At 32.8% G+C, this 16,608-nt stretch overlaps 3 protein-coding genes and 1 long non-coding RNA gene across 6 annotated transcripts; 3 read left to right on the plus strand and 1 right to left on the minus strand.

Moving 5' to 3' along the window:
* The first annotated feature begins 117 nt into the window (after positions 1-117).
* LOC105110841 (uncharacterized) lies at positions 118-1,660 on the plus strand. The gene is made up of 2 exons (XR_839540.1): positions 118-444; positions 780-1,660. It is a non-coding gene; the product is annotated as an uncharacterized LOC105110841 (long non-coding RNA).
* Positions 1,321-4,108, minus strand: LOC105110840 (eukaryotic peptide chain release factor subunit 1-3-like). Its single transcript, XM_011006016.1, has 3 exons — positions 4,008-4,108; positions 1,764-3,229; positions 1,321-1,653 (listed from the first exon to the last, which is right to left on the minus strand). Exon 2 carries the CDS (start codon positions 3,197-3,199, stop codon positions 1,889-1,891), a length of 1,311 nt encoding a protein of 436 aa, XP_011004318.1. The 5' UTR covers positions 3,200-3,229; positions 4,008-4,108; the 3' UTR covers positions 1,321-1,653; positions 1,764-1,888.
* Positions 4,109-7,887: 3,779 nt separating this feature from the next.
* Positions 7,888-10,980, plus strand: LOC105110846 (NADH dehydrogenase [ubiquinone] 1 alpha subcomplex subunit 2-like). 2 transcript variants are annotated; one of them, XM_011006023.1, is made up of 3 exons: positions 7,888-8,096; positions 8,218-8,324; positions 8,417-8,517. In XM_011006023.1, the coding sequence occupies exons 1-3, from the start codon at positions 8,011-8,013 to the stop codon at positions 8,500-8,502; spliced, it is 279 nt and encodes a 92-aa protein (XP_011004325.1). In that variant the 5' UTR covers positions 7,888-8,010; the 3' UTR covers positions 8,503-8,517. The 2 variants fall into 2 exon arrangements, with proteins under 2 accessions (XP_011004325.1, XP_011004324.1); XM_011006022.1 differs by lacking the exon at positions 8,417-8,517 and adding an exon at positions 10,562-10,980 and having other exon boundaries at positions 7,889-8,096.
* Positions 10,981-12,110: 1,130 nt separating this feature from the next.
* ASHR2 (ASH1-related protein 2) lies at positions 12,111-14,419 on the plus strand. 2 transcript variants are annotated; one of them, XR_839541.1, is made up of 2 exons: positions 12,111-13,492; positions 14,290-14,419. XR_839541.1 is itself a non-coding variant. In XM_011006021.1 (1 exon), exon 1 carries the CDS (start codon positions 12,234-12,236, stop codon positions 13,401-13,403), a length of 1,170 nt encoding a protein of 389 aa, XP_011004323.1. In that variant the 5' UTR covers positions 12,111-12,233; the 3' UTR covers positions 13,404-13,752. The 2 variants fall into 2 exon arrangements, 1 of the variants encoding a protein (XP_011004323.1); XM_011006021.1 differs by lacking the exon at positions 14,290-14,419 and having other exon boundaries at positions 12,111-13,752.
* Positions 14,420-16,608: the final 2,189 nt, after the last annotated feature.

Consider the following 16,608-nt stretch of genomic DNA (forward strand, 5'->3'; position numbering starts at 1 on the left):
AGGTCATGAACAGGTTTTGCTTCTGGAGCACTAAATGGGGAATTCCAGGATCCTTTTCTCAGATATCGCTGGACCGAATGATTCCGTACAAAATTTGCAGAGGGAGTGCAGGTGAAGGATTGCCTTGCTTTCTCACTGGAGGGAATATTTGCAGGCATGTAACATAGAAAAGGTGCTTGTTTTGCTCATAACTGGATGAATTAAAGGAAATTAGGTGAGTAATAGAGAGAATTTGTGGCGTGATTATGTGGAATAAATTCACTTCCAATTTTCAGTTTGGTCCAACAGCGTATTGCCCTGGAACAGTTTTCAAGAATGTATCACCTGAATTGGTGAGGGATTTCTTCTGGGATGATGAATTCAGATCCAGCAGGGACAAAATGCTCTTTTACAGCAGGACTCGTATTCCTCAAACTGGTTCCCGTGAGACTGCAGATATTTCAGGTCATTTATTTTTGTCGATTTCCAACACCAAATCACTTCATAAAAAAATCACATCATTATTTTTATAATGAAAATTAATAAAGACATTTGATTGGTCCAATTTTATAAACAAAAATATTTAATTAGAAAATATAAAAAACTGATAAAACAATAAATTGATTAAAATGAGATGTGAATATGAAACTTCATCCTTCTGATTTTGTAAGAGAGAGTTGACGATCAAAATTTTTGCGAGAGAAGAAAAACTACAAGCCTATTTGACTGGCTAGGCTTAAAGATCTCCAACGTTCACAGTAAGACCTCAACTATTCATCCGTTTGCATCCAAGATTACAGGATAGCCCATCTCCGACCATCAATATTTTATTGCATCAGTTTAAATTTTAAAAGCACCAAGGGAAGTTAAAAAAGGAAAAGTTCTTTGCATGCGGCAAGAGATATTATCATAATATTTTTCATCCAAGGCAAGCAAGATAGGAGCACGGAAGAGATTTACCAGCTCATCATCAACCTGGAGTCTTGGACTATAAACAGCCATTGAGATTAATCGATAAAGCAGCAGCAGCAAGGCAGAGATGGTTCCTTTTCCTTCTCTCCGGAAAAAGAATCATATCACGGGACAGCTAACAACTGACACAGGCGGCTACGAGTTCAGACAATCGATGTTGACCGCCTTAGAAGACAGGTGGGGAGTTGAGATATCAAACATCTCATCACCGCCAGATCACACGTTTGTTTCATCAACAAACTAACAAACTTGTGCATGAATCAATACAACATCCAACTTCATGCAATCATGTTAATACAGTGATCTAATTCATTTGGATCAAAATATAAACTCAAATGAGATTTAGAGAGAGGGAGAAATAAATAATCATAATTATAATAGTAGAAGATTAAGACAACCAAGAGTTAAGGTAACAATATAGGCATCTCCAATCTCACATAAGTTTTAAAACTTGTTAAAGACAAACAAACCTTAAGTTTTTTTAAAAATGCAAAGTATATAATCATAAAAAACACAACCGTGGTGTTCTATGCGGATATCTGCAGTCTCATCCACTCTCACCAACCAAGTTGGTTCTGCAACATCTCAGACTCCAGAGCAAGCCAAGAACATGATACATTCTCCAGAAAAAATGCAGCTCCATGACACAAAGCAAGCATCATCACCACATTAAGCTTTTTTTAACTTGGAAATATCAGTCCCCTTCATTTAAAAAAAAAATGAAAATTAGATATGTTGAAACTGGTCATTCCTCCAAAACAAAAATAAATGCAATACTATACTTTAGATGATGTGAGTTCAGAGATTGGAACCTTGATTAGATCTTTAACAAAGTTTTCTGAGCATTGGGCAAAGTCGAGCGCGGCGCAGCGCGTGCTGGTGCAGGCTCTTTAGCCCCATTTTCCTGCACCAGCAATGGGGTGGAGTTGGCTGATTGCTATTCAGAATCATCATAAACATCTTCATCTGAAAGCTCATCAAATGATCTCATATCAAGCTGGTAACGGAGGATCCCACCAATCCCGCCAAACCCTCTACAAAACTGGGATCCTTCTTGTGATTTGTTAGTAACAAACTCTAGAGAGCAACCAAACCGCTTGTACTCATTAGCAAACCACTCCAGCAGTGGCGACTTATCCAGAACTTCCAATTCAGCGTTGGTTACTGAATCCCTAAAGTTGCCCTGGTTGGATTCCTGCTCCTTATTCCAATGTTTTATGGTAACTTCACCAGTGGCAGAGTTTTTCAACTGGTACCTATTAATATCCAAACTTTCCCACACAATTAAAGTTTCAACAGCACCCATTTCTAAAGCTTTCAGTGTGTCATCTACACCAAAAACATATTTCCCAGTATCCTGACTTATCTCTTCAAAGTACTTTCCTATCAAGCGCTTCTCCTGTATAAATTTCACATTGGAAAGAATTTCCGCTGACAGCTCGATTGCCTGATTAAAACCATTCTCTCCTCCATAGGAAACATCAACAACATTCAGAATCTTTGCCTGAAGCCGAGGATCAAACATATCTGATTGACTCAGCTCAGTCTTGAAGTCAGCTGATCCAGCAAGTATCAACCCCGAAACATTAGGGTGGCTGGTGGCAGGATTGATATAGAACTGGGTGGCAAGTTCTGCTGTCTTTCTCACATAGTTGTGGCGCTTCTCCATTCGAAGTCGAGCAAATCGAAGAGCAGACTGTCCTCCTCTCCCGTGCTTCTTAGGAAGGTCAACGGTAAACTTATGCAGCACTTCTCTGGTGTTGCCACTCAGTGTCCCAAAAAGTGTTCCATTCCCGTCCATGACAATAAAGCCGAACTTGTCATCAGATTCCAAGAGTTCATTCAGAGCTTCTGTGTGAAATTTGTTGTCACAGAGGTAAAGAGACGCATTTATGGGCCTGAAAGGCTCAAAGTCAATAGTTACTTTCTTTTCCTTCCCATCTTCAGTTACAATTGTTCCGGTGTAAAGCACAAGCCCATTGGGAGGAACCTTGTTGTAAAGTTTGAGCCTTTGCTGAGCAGATGTAATGGCACCCAGCACTGATTGACGATTGACCCTGCTCTTAATGTTTGAAGCAGTTCCAAACTCATCTCCAAGCATCTTAGTGACACGAGAAACCTGATCACGAGGAGGCATGATAAGGGAAATCATGCTTGTGCCATTACCTCGGGCAGCTTCCAGTGCTTTGATAAGCTTCTTAATCTTCCAAATTTCAATGTTCTTATCAGTCTCGTGACCGTCTGACATTGTGGAGTGTTTAAGAACAGACAAATTTACCTGCGAAGACAGCACAACAATTTTATAATTAACCACCAGGACTGATATACGGTATGGAGAGAAATCAAAAGAAAACATCAAAGAACAGTAAATGTAATGGCTAAAACTAGAAATATATTAAAGCTGGAACTTATAAAATAAGATTTAGAGTTGTAGAGAAACCTGTGAAGTCTTGAGAACATATTGATATGAAATAAAACATGTCTGTAGATTTGCCCAAGGCAGCTTTCTCTATACTAGTTCTAGGTCTAAATAAACATAATAAAGAATAAGGAATCCAAATAACAAAATGATTCCTAATCTAAATAGGAATATATAATCTTTTAGTTGTTCACGAACAATTAGCAAAGGGAAACGATATATTAATAACTTAAAAAAAAAACAATAAATCAAATTTCGCTAAACACAAAATCATACAACAATTCAAGTTTAGCAAAATACAAGCAATTTTGGCTACCAATTTCAGACAAGACATAAGTTTATTCGAATCTCAATCAGATTTCATGAATTACAGTAAAAACAACTTGGTATAACTGCTAATCAAAGCAATCCACAAGCGAGACATAGAATCCACGTAGCAAAAATCTAAAACAATAATAAAAAATAGAAAAATCGCAAAATTCGCAAAGCGAGTCGCCAGAATCATAACTAATCGGACGATCAGTAACAAGAATCACAAAATGCACAAGAATGAAATAAAATAAAATAATGATAATAATTAAAGAATGAATTTCACATTTAAGAAAAGAGAGAGAGAAAAGGAAAGACGGAGACGGACCTATCGCCTGCAGAGAAGAAGAGCTGGGATTTTTCGGTTTGCCTGTAAAATGAGCGTCCAGGGAAAAAGATAGCACGCTACCTGCCTTTTTTATATGATACCCTAACCCTAACCTAGCCCAACTATTTAACCCTGGTTTGATTATAATACCCAATCATGGTTTAGATTATTCTTATTACGGAGACAATAATAAATTTCGGACTTAAATATCTATTCTATCATCCAGTATCTTTGTTGAGACATCTATATATATATATTATAAATTGGTGTTTTATTTTATTAAAATTAGTTTACTGGTCCCTATTACCATCCGTAATTGCAGTTTCTGTATTTCAAAAACATCTTATTTCTAATTAAATTTACCCATCTTACGTCATTCTCTCTGCTTCTTTTTTATTTTTCAAAAATTAAAAACAAAATTTACTATGTCATAGTACCAAACTAAACCATCTCTCCGTTGACTCTAAAGTAGGACATTCACACATGAATGCGTTTAATTGAGATTATCTGTTTAAAATATCTAATTGGATTTTTATTCTGGATAATAACATGGAGAGAGAACTCAAGAATAAAGCTAGGGATTTTTGTCGGGGGCGACAGGTATGCTTAGATGATAAATTTAGGTATACAGTCGATGGACTGGACGGGTCAAAATTGGCTTTGAGAGGAGGCCGGAGGGTAATTTTGTTTTTCACGAGGAGAGGATCATTAGGTATAAAATTATCGTTTGGACAAAATTTTAAAAAATTTTAATTTTTATATTATTTTAATAGACTAGTATCATAAATAAATTTTAATATGTTTATAAATAATGAGTAATTTAAAAACATATAATCACCTCATCAACCCCATTTAAGGTGGTGGTTAAGGGGTAAAGATTTAGGACTAAGGGGTTTGCTCCCTCTGTAGTCTCAGATTCGAGTCCTTGGTTGCTCATATGATGGCCACTGGAGACTTACATGGTCGTTAACTTCAGGGCCCGTGGGATTAGTCGTGGTGCGCGCAAGCTGACCCGGACACCCACGTTAATCTAAAAAAAAAAAAGATATATTTATAATATGAGTATTTTTTTTAAAAAAAACCTACAAATTTATTCCCTCGTGAACTTCGGATACAAAGTATTTTTAAAATTTTATTTTTTATTTTAAAAAGTATTAAATTAATATTTTTATATATTTTTTAATAATTTGATATGCTATTGTTAAAAAAATCCAAAACAACATTATTTTTATATATTTTTAAATATAAAATATTTTATACTATAACTTAATACTTCCAACAAATGAAGCACAGCCTTAACATTCCTTTGAACTTTTTTTCTTTGTTCATATTACCATTTATTTTTAGAGAGTCACGAGCTTTAGATTTTTAAATAAATTAGGTGACTCCTGTTATATCATAAGCTAATTTTTTACTTCAATAAAAAAAAAATATAAAACCAAAAGAGTTAAGGGATTTGAATTTATTTAACTTGTTTGTCTAAATTTTTATATTTTTTTAATTTTTAAAACATTTTGTTTTTTCTTCAATGACAATAATAGTAATTTTCAAAATTTATTAATGATAACAATAATAATTTTTAATTTTATCATTCAAATCAAATCTAAGGCCATTTTTCAATACTGATAATAAATTATTTTACAAATTTATTAATTATTTTTATAAATAAATTTAATTATAATAAAAACAATAATATTTATCATATAATTAATAATATTTTTTTATATTAATACTTTTATTATAATAAAAATAATAATATTTAGAACATAAATAATAATATTTAGAAACTTAAAAGCCAAGAACCTTAGGTCCTGACGTAGTATCTAAGAGAATCGGGTCCGAAAATAAGATTCAATCAAAATGGGTTCTTATGCAAAACCCATAAATCTTGGGTCATGACTCTAGATCTAAGAAAATTGAATCATAACGCAAAACTTAAAAGAATCATGTATTAATGCAAGAAAATAATTAAATCCCGAGGCACAATCAATTTCTTATGAATCTTAACTCAAAACCAGGTGTGAGTCTGAACGTAGGACCCATTAAAATTAAATCTTTGCTGCAGGACCCAAAAGAATTGAGTTTGGATTGAGTGCTTTTGAGTCCTAAAATTTATCGGGTCTTGTTGTATAGTTGGATCCAAAATTATGTTAGGTCTTGACATCAAGCCCAACAAAACTGGGCATAAACACAAGACCCAATGCTATTGATTATGCATCTGAAGCACCTAAAAGAATTATAATAAAAATATTCATAGTATAAATAATAATATTTTTAATTATAATAAAATAATAATATTTATGACACAAATAATTATATTTAAAAACCCAAAAATATTTATAACACAAATTATAATATTTTTATATCAATACTTATAATTATAATAAGAATAATAATATTTATAATACAAATAATAATATTTTTGATATAAATACTTTGAATTATAAAAAATAATATTTATAACGTACATAATTATATTAAAAAACTTACAACCCAAAATCCTTGTATCCTAACAAAAGACTAAAGAGAATTGGATTTTGATGCAGGATTCAAATGAAATGGATTCTAACACAGGACCCAAAATAATTGGCTCCAAACTTGGGCTTTGAAGAGCAACCATGTGAAATGAATCATGACGCAGTACCCAAAAATAGTGAGTTTTTACGTCAAACCCAACAAGATTGCATCTATACATTAAATTCAAAGTCAATTAATTATGTGTCCAGAGCACTTAACATAATCATAATAAAAATAATAATATTTATAGTATAAATAATAATATTTTTTATATTAATACTTTGAATTATAATAAAAATGATAATATTTATAGCACAAATAATAATATTTTTTTATATTAATATTTTAAATTATAATAAAAATGATAAAAATTTGAATACAAATTATAATATTTTTGATATAAATACTTAAAATTATAATAAAAATAATTATATTTATAATATAAATAATTATATTTTTAAGATGAATACTTTGAATTATAAAAAAAAAAACACTTGCAACACAAATAATTATAATAGTAAACCTAAGGCTCAAGAATCTTGTCCTGATGCGGGATCAAATAATATTAGATCCTAACCCAGGATCTAAGGACAAAACATTTCAAGCGGGTCTCTAAACTAGCTCGATTGGGTCTACAATTATAGGTTTAGGTCTGGCCCTAACACCATGTCTCTTTAGACCCGCTTGTCTAGGTCTGCAACCATGTGTGCAGGTCTCCCATGGAGATTGGGGTAACCCTAATGCAATGTGTCTGCAAATTATGGCTTGTAGCTTTACTTGGCGTGTAGGCACCCAAGACTTGTATGCTTTAATGCTAGGTATCTATAATCTAGGACTTGTAACCCTACTAAAACTAGAGCTAATTATTTTTTTCTAACTATCCCTTTGATGTCGTATACATTCTAGTGAAAAGATAACCCCATCCTTTATAGTCTTTTTAATTTTTCATGGAAAGAGCAGTTTTGGTATTATATTACTCCAATTTACAATTTTTTGTGTTTATATAAACAATAATAAAAAAACTAATCTCTTTTAGCATAGTGTATAATTTTTTTATTGTAAAATATAAGTATTTTTCATATATTTCTAATAACAAAGTGGTATGATTGCAAAATATTTGTCTATAAAGATTCAAATTGAAATAGTTATTATATTTTTAGTCCTTGTTTGGTATTGTATTTTAAATAATAACTGGTTAATTTTTTTTTAAATATTTTGTTTAATTTTTTAATTTTTAATACGTTAATATTAAAAATAAAAAATAATATTTTAATATATTTTTAAATATATATTTTTTAAAAATAACTAACACCACACGTTTATAAACACTAATAAAACCTGGTGTACATGTTCAGCTAAGGTAAGCTCAAGTTTTGTTGTTCTTGTTGTTTTTAATAAAAAAAAGGGTAAACTCAAGTGCAAAACAGAACAACAGAGGCCAAGGTTTGGAGGAGACCGAGCACCTCGTTTTGGCAGAGTAGAGATAATGGCTTGGAGAGGACAACTTTCTAAGAATCTGAAAGAGCTTCGGATTCTTCTATGTCAATCTTCTCCTTCAAGCTCATCTACTAGGTAGATATTCTCGATTTTTATTATTGATTTGTTATTGGTAACTAGAATATTTCAAGACTCCATTTTCTTTAGTCATTTTGAATTGATTGTATCCTATCATTAATGGGTTTTTCTTTGACAGAACATTTATAGAGAAGAATTACAAGGATCTGAAGACCCTTAACCCAAAACTCCCAATCCTGATCCGTGAATGCAATGGAGTCGAGCCTCAGTTATGGGCAAGATATGGTATCTGCTTTCCTCTCCTTCATTGATATTTATTTTCTTCTTCTTTTTCTGTCATATCACTGTTTCTTTAAAATTCTCCTTATAGATGTTAGATTTTGCTGTTTTGTGTGCGGATGTTTCACAGGCATTTGTTGGGTTTATGGTAGAAATGGATCTCGGAGAATTTGCAAATAGATGAATGTTGGATCCCTAGATTCTATGCGTTTTTTGTTTTGTTTTAATGTGGATTTATGACAATCCTTTGAAGCGGGGTTTTTCTTTTTTCGTTTTCTTTTTTAATGAATAAGTGGGGTTTTCCACTGTGTTTAGGGTTTCAATTAGTTTTTAGTGCTTCAAGCCATGTTTCTGTTCGTTCATTTGGGTGATTGAGCCTGGCTTTAGATACTCTACCTGAACAGGATTTTAGAGTTTGTAGGAAGATTAAGAATAGTAGTTATTCTCTTCTGAAATGTCTCGAATCCATATGGTCATTTCAAATGCTCAAATCCTTGAGCTATAAATCGCTTAACTGGGTTTCAAAATACACAAATTGAACTAGGATTTTTGCCTCAGATTCCTTCTATCAAATACCAAAGTGAAATGCATCCTAAACATAAATTAGTACAGAGAAGCCTCTTCTCAATTTGATTTTAGATACTTTTCCTTCTGAAGCAAGCATATTGTTGAGAAGCTGTGAGATATGCTATAACCACACATTTTCTCCTCTTCATAAATAATCTTACGGGACTGAATTCTGTATATGCCAATGGCTTAGAGTCATGGCAATAGATAAGTAACAGTGTAGTAACTCAATTTTCTCTAATTAAAAGTTATACCTGTGGTTTCAAGAAATATAATAGGTTAAATGGTTAAGGATGCTCATAGGTGCCATATTTTTATGGCCAACTGATAGACTTCACTTGTACTTTTCTTGAATTTGTTATACCAACTGCCTAACTTAGCTTGAAATAAAATGAATCTCAATGAAGAGCCGGTAGGCTAGCAACAGCGTACCCTTACAAGACACTTCTGATGGAATTTCAGAAGGGCAGATCATGCTGTAAAATTTCTGTAGCTCTAAAGTTAAAAGGATTGGATTTTTTTTTCAGTTACTTCTAATCTATTAACCTCAAGTTAATCTCAGACCTCATTGACTGTTTACTAATTGAAATTTTGTTGGTAAATTCAGCATTGATACCATCATCCTGTCTATTTTCATGGTTCTTATTTGATTGGAACATGTAATTTTTTATGCAGATAGGATCTCTTGAATTTGCATATGATGCTTGCTAACTAATTACTGGACATTAAAGGCACGGTTCACTTGTGCTTTTTAGCTTAAGTGGAAAAGAATTTATGTTCTATCTGGAAGTTTATCATGATGGATGTAGATGAGAATTTGGTGTTGTTTTCTACAGTCTTCTACATTCATTGATTCTTCTTCTTATTTGGCCGTGGCACTTATTTGGTTCTTGTATGTTTGTTCCAAGAAAATGGGCGGGCTTCATTTATGTCTTATGCATAACCTTAATTTTGAGGCTGTCATTCATTTTATTTGTTCCTTTATCTTTTGTTTTCCTTTGGGAATTCACTATCCCCCATCATACACGAAGAGAGAGAGGGGTGTTCCTCTAAGCTTATGCTTGAACAAATTTTCTGCACTCAATCATTTTATCATTTTATGCCTTTATATTTTGATGCATTCAAGCATCATATTGCATTGATAATGGCCTGCAAATACCTTGAAAGGAATGTTAGAAATGACACAGAATTAGTTAATTATAAAATCTCCTAGCTTTTTTTTCAACACTTCCTGTAATGTCTGGATGAGGTAAAAAGACTGAGAAGTAGAAGGGTCGTGTCTCACTCTATTAAGAAGTGGATTCACTCAATTGAAATTACAAAAAGAGAACAAGGGAGATCCACAAGAAGAGGGTTCCATAGGGGCTACTCAGAGAGCAAAATGGGGACAACGGGATGAAGATGCTCAGCCAATCCAATCTGTCATTTGGCTAAGAAACACAACAATAGTAGTTTTTCTTTTTTTCTTCGTGTGTTTGCAACTATGGGTATGGAATTTTGTTCCATGTTCTTTCTTTGTTCATCCACAATTGCATGCTGTCCTTCATACTAGTATCCATTTGATGAGTTGTGTGGATTTATTTTTGTTGCCTGCTTTTATCTTTCTGCCATCACAGATTAGTTGTTTAGCTCAATGATTGTAATATGGAGTTGTGCAACCTTCGATTTCTATGCAGATTTTGGTGTTGAGAGGGGCTTTCGGTTGGAAGGTTTAAGCGAGGCCCAGATCTCGAAGGCCCTAGAAGAGCTTGGGAAAGTGGGTGCATCACTTAAAGGTTGATATCGTTGCTGTTCATCTGTATGAAATGAAATAAATTGATATTACGGGAAGAACTATTGAGTCTGCCCTTTGCGTTGCTATCTCTCCCTGATGTGCTTGTTTAAGATTCTTATTTGGTAGTTGGACATTCAGTATTGTTGTCGTTTAGTTTGATCACAATCATAACATGGCATTGGCATGTTTCCTTCCTATTGAATAACCAGGATTGACATTTTGTTTTTGGTATTGATAACAAGCACTGCCTTTTGTTCTGTCCACACCGGATAGGACTCTTATTTGCAATCCGAAATGAGATGCTGACTTCAATTGAAATCATCTTTCTTCTCTTTATCCTTGGTCGTTTTTCTTCTTGCCGCTTGACATTTGCTGGGAGTATACCGTGACAGGGGATGACAGATGATGGAAATAGTAAAAGATATGAAGTTAGGGTTTTTCAAACCTTAAACACTTGGGTTTTTTGCCTAGTTTTTCTTAAAGGCGTTGCACACGATGACTTCATATGTTTTTTACGATATTGATCCTTAGCTAGTGGTTTCATCAAAATTTCGCGGGGGTGTGGATCTTATAGATCAGCTCGTTTGATTATTCACTAGTGGTCGAGTGTATTTTGAAGGTGGAAAGGAGTGGTTTTGAGGGAATTTAGAAAATTCTAGCAAGAAAACACACAAACGGTGTTGAACACCTATTCATAGCTTCTTTTTTTTTGTATTTTAAAAATATTTTTTAAAAATATTAAATTTGTATTTATTTTTTCTTGATTTAAATTATTTTTTTATTTTTATATTATTTTAATATATTGATGTTAAACATAAAAAATATTTTATAATATTTCTAAATAAAATATATTTTAAAAAATAATCACTAGTAACTAATAATAACATCTTTTCATATAAGAAACCTAATTTCTCGAGTCTATTAATGTCATCTGACAAGGATGAAATAGAAACTGGGGCGAATAAAAGAACTACTTTTTGCAACACACGTAATGCACAAACAACAATACGAGCGAGGATGCCTTGTTTACCATATTCCTCGTGAGCAATGAAGGTTATGCTTAGAAATGAAATTCAAACCGTATTTTTTTAAATTAAAAAAACATTTGTGTTAAAAATTATTTTTTAATGTTATTTTAATATGCTAATATTAAAAATATTATTTTAATATATTTATAAATTAAAAAAATAAATTACATCCTTTCCCACAGTCTCTTTACCACAGAAAACAAGCACAAGTGTCCTGTTTTGAGCCATCTCCCGTGTGGCATGTCCCAATGGGCCAAGGAAAAGGGGCTTAAATTCCAGACAAATGGAACATTACGGCCCATTCAGCTCTTCATCCAATAGCATTTTGGTGGGTTTTCTGGATAATCAGAGACCCTTCGGCAATATTTTTTGTCTTGGCCTTTTTTTTAACAAAAAAAAAAAGAAAAAAAAATAGTATTTTTTATTTACTATATAAAATCTAAAACCTAAGTTAAAAGCACCAATTTAGCAGCTGAAAGGCTCAAAGTCGATTTTGGAAAGCAAGAATAGAGGAGCCTAAGCCGCTCTGCAGAAAAGATAGTGAAGATGTCTGTTGGTGTAAACACAGAAACCCTAGTGAGAGTTGAGGAGATTCAAGGAAGAGGAAGAGGGCTTGTATCCACTCAGCCCTTAAGAGGTGGCCAAATCGTCCTCATGGATTCTCCAATCCTCCTCTACTCCGCACTCCCTTCAACCAAACAGCAACACTCAACCTTCCTTTACTGTGACAAATGCTTCAAAACTATACAATCAGCATCAGTATCTTGTCCCACCTGCTCTCACCAGCGTTTCTGTAGCCCCACCTGCCTTTCCGCTGCTCTGGCATCTTCTCACACTCCTTGGGTCTGCCAATCTCTTAGCCGCCTCCGCGACCGCCAAGATTTTCTACAGCATCATTCCGTGGAACGACAAATCCAAGCTCAGTTCCTCGTTGCTGCTTACAATCTTGCATTCGTTTCACCTTCGGATTTTCAAATTTTGCTGTCGCTGCAGGGCCGTGCCGAAGATGAAGATCCAGCTATTGTCCAGTCTCTGCATTCTGTAATCTCATCTGTGTGTCCTCCTCCTCCAATTGAGGGGTTCTCTTTTAGCTTGGAACTTATTGCGGCTTTGGTTGCGAAAGACAGATTTAATGCTTTCGGATTGATGGAGCCTTTGAATCTTAATGAAGAGAATGGTGGGCAAAGATCGGTGAGGGCTTACGGTATTTATCCTATGGCATCTCTTTTTAATCACGATTGCCTTCCAAATGCTTGTAGGTTTGATTATGTTGATACGAATAATAGTGGGAACACTGATATTGTTGTTAGAATGATTCATGATGTTCCGCAAGGAAGGGAGATTTGTTTGAGTTATTTTCCTGTAAACAGTAATTACTCCACTAGACGGAAAAGATTGCTTGAGGACTATGGATTTACCTGTGACTGTGATCGTTGTAAGGTCGAAGCTACTTGGTCTGATGACGAGGGTGATGGTGATGATAATGAGGTGATGGAGGAGGATGTTGATGAGCCAATGGAGGCCGAATCTGATGGTGACGAAATCGACAATGATAATAGCACTGACTTTCCTCATGCCTATTTCTTTTTGAGATACATGTGTAATCGAAATAATTGCTGGGGTACACTAGCTCCTTTTCCTCCTTCTGATGCTAAGCCATCAAATTTATTGGAATGCAATGCCTGTGGTGATATCAAGAATGATGAGGTTTGTTGATGCTGGCGGGGGTGCGAGCCTGACTTTACTTGAATCATTAACCTCTTGAACTCTCTATCTTGCTGCTTGCCAATTACTACGCAGGCCGTGTAAGTAGTGTTCCTACCATTAGAAAAGTTTTGTCAATAAATTTAATTAGAAGGGTTTTCTTTTAGCGTTGGTTTTTAGTTTTCTAGCATTTCAATTACAAGGAATATGTGGCTTAAGTATTGAAAATGAATTCTACTGTATGCTAAATGGTTTGAAGAGGTTCTATTTTATTTTATGGTAGATTCTAGAGCATTTTCGATTAGTCTAGCATTTTGTAAGCTAGGATGTGCATCAGCCATATGTATTTTCAGTAGCCTAATCTCATTGCACTGTGCTGAATCAGAAAAATCTCCTTGACAACATTTATGAAAGAAAGACTCGTTTTAGTCTACCAATTTGAATTATGGATAATTGGATATAAGAGGTTTCATGCTTGAAAGCTCCCCGTTACTAAACTGCTGATAGAAGCAGTGGTTTTCATTTAGAAAACACTCTTTGTTTTCGTTGTATGCGTACTGAATAGGAGCATCTTTTTCTTGCTAATGAATATGTAATGGTGCAAGTCCATGTACATAGCATTTTACCTAAGGATGACTTACGTTGTATGCACAACCGAGCAGGGTTTTGATTTGTGATTGTGCAAGTCTCTGTGCCTATTGTATTTTATCTTACTTGTCAACTTGGGCAAAAGGAAGAAAATCGTGTTATCCCTTTGATCTCAAAGTATCTTCTTATTCACTCTTCATTAATCTTTCTTCTTTTTAGAAAAAAAATGGCTGTAACTTCAAGTCCATGCTTTGTTTCTCATTCTTGGACAAAAGATCTTGTTGAAAACATTGATTTTCTTTTGCTGCAGCACTGCAGTTTATTGTTTTGGATTGGTGGCACTATCCTGGTACTAGGTGCTGAATTTAGAATTCAGAATTGATAAATGATGTCAAAGATGACAGAAATTTAAAGATGGAAAATGCAAGTATTATACATCCACTTATCTAAGTAATACTCATTTACTGTCTCTGCAGTAAATAACACAGCTTTTCAAGCTGCATTTCTTTTACATGCTTATTAACTTGATCATCAAACACTTCCCACTCTATTTGTTTAGGAGGTCACAATTTTTCCAGCCCAATAATTAATTGTGAAGGGCCCAAAATATCTCGAAGTTTGCTCCAGGCGTCATGGATATCCATCCGCTTATCTAAGTTATGTTCCACTGTGAGAAGAAGCCAGTTCTAATACTTGCCAGGATAAGAGATGAGTCCAATTATGAGTTTAGAAACTAGCTTTAGTCATTATATATAAACATTTTCAATACTTTAATATTTGTTAAGAATTGAACCCAAGAAATCTTGATTGATTTTAAGAGGCTATTGATGATCAACTATACCTCCATTCTCATGATTACCTCTTTTTTATTTTTTTTTAATCACCTAATTTAAGGAGTGTATTTATTGATTAAGAAGACTAGCTGTATTTTTAAATAATTGAAATGTCCTTAACCACAAGTGTATAAACTCTAAGGCTTCATATGTCATGACAGTCCAATCTAATATGTATAAGACTGATTTTTGTATGACTTAGGTGACTTAATGTATCTAGAAGTGATGTTAATTACCGGTAAAAATATGATTTGACTTTGAAAAATTGGTTTGACTTTGAAATTTTTTTAAAATGATAATTTTTTTTTATTGAGATAATAACATATTAGATTAATACGAGATTCGTGATTTAACTTACAAAACCTACAACCATGATCACAGACTTTAATGAGTTTAAAATTTATTTTATGTTTAATGGCACAATAACAAAAATAAATACTTGTAAAATTGAGTACTAATTAAATATCAATATGTTTGTTTGAGATTATAATAGTTTTATAAAATACAAACTGAAAAAAATGATGATGACTAACTTAAAATCAACAAAATATTAAAGGATACCATTAAAAGAAAAAAAAGAGGCAAAAAGCATTCAATAAAAAATAAAAAATAAAAGATATTATTTAAAAAGAAGAAGAAGATAGGATTAAAAAGATATTTTTTAAAAAAGAAGAAGAAAAAGAAGATAGGATTAAAAAGATATTTTTAAAAAAGAAGAAGAAGATAGGATTAAAAAGAAAAAGAAAAAAGAAACAGTAGCGTAGGAAAGGAAAACCTACTCTTTTAGTTTATTAGTTGATTTTTAATGAAATTGAAATTTTATCTCATACAATTAGGCCAAAAAAGAATCAAATTAAAAAGAAAGAAAAAAGTCCAGGGACCAATTTATAAAAAACAAAGAAGCACAGAATCAAAAAGAGAAAAAAATCAAAGGACGAATTTTAAAAAAGTGTAAAAACAAAAGAAGTGAGGTGCTTCATCGAATCCACTTGTTTTAGTTTGTTAGGTAATTTTGATTTTATACATTTCGACAAATGGACACCGATTCAACTACTAATCTTTTCCTGGTACAACGTGACACCATCATCAATGTCTTCTAGTTTTACAATAATGTTTTCCGATTTTTTTTTTCTTTTATTAGATAAAGGCTGTGTAAAACATCATGGGACAAGATGATGTCGGTTAAGAATAAAGGAGATAAACTGTAGACATTTTCTTATGCCTTCTAGTTTAGGTGTCCAAATCCCATTAGGTGGCAGGCAGCTCTTGTGGATTATATTTGATATCGAAGATGTTTGAATGTGGCTGTATGGAGTTATCAAGTCACATCTTATCCTTAAATTTCCTTTATCTTGCTCGAAGAATTTAGGGATGATGATACTTGTAAAATGATTTTGAAGGGTAAACTAAGAATTTTGTTCTTTGTTAATGGACTTTTGTTAGAAAAAAATATTTTAAAAGTGTTTTAGGAATTGTTTTTTAAAGTGTTTTTTTTATTGAGGAGATATTAAAATAATATTTTTATTTTAAAAAAATTATTTTTGATATCAACATATTAAAATAAATAAAAAATTTTAAAAATTAATTTTAAGTAAAATAATTTAAATTTTCATAAAACGTCAACTTTAATATATTTTTTCTTTAAAAAATAAGATTTTATTAATTATTGAAATTTATGATATCATATAAAAAATATTTTTTTAATTGGAGAAATTTTACAAAAATAGGTCTTGATAGCTAGGCCAGTTCTTTATTAAATAATGGATTATAACCAGTGGCAAGTGCAACTTTGAGTG

The sequence above is a fragment of the Populus euphratica genome, unplaced genomic scaffold (genome assembly GCF_000495115.2).
Source record: "Populus euphratica unplaced genomic scaffold, PopEup_1.0 scaffold265.1, whole genome shotgun sequence".
In the NCBI taxonomy this organism is placed as follows: Eukaryota; Viridiplantae; Streptophyta; class Magnoliopsida; order Malpighiales; family Salicaceae; genus Populus; species Populus euphratica.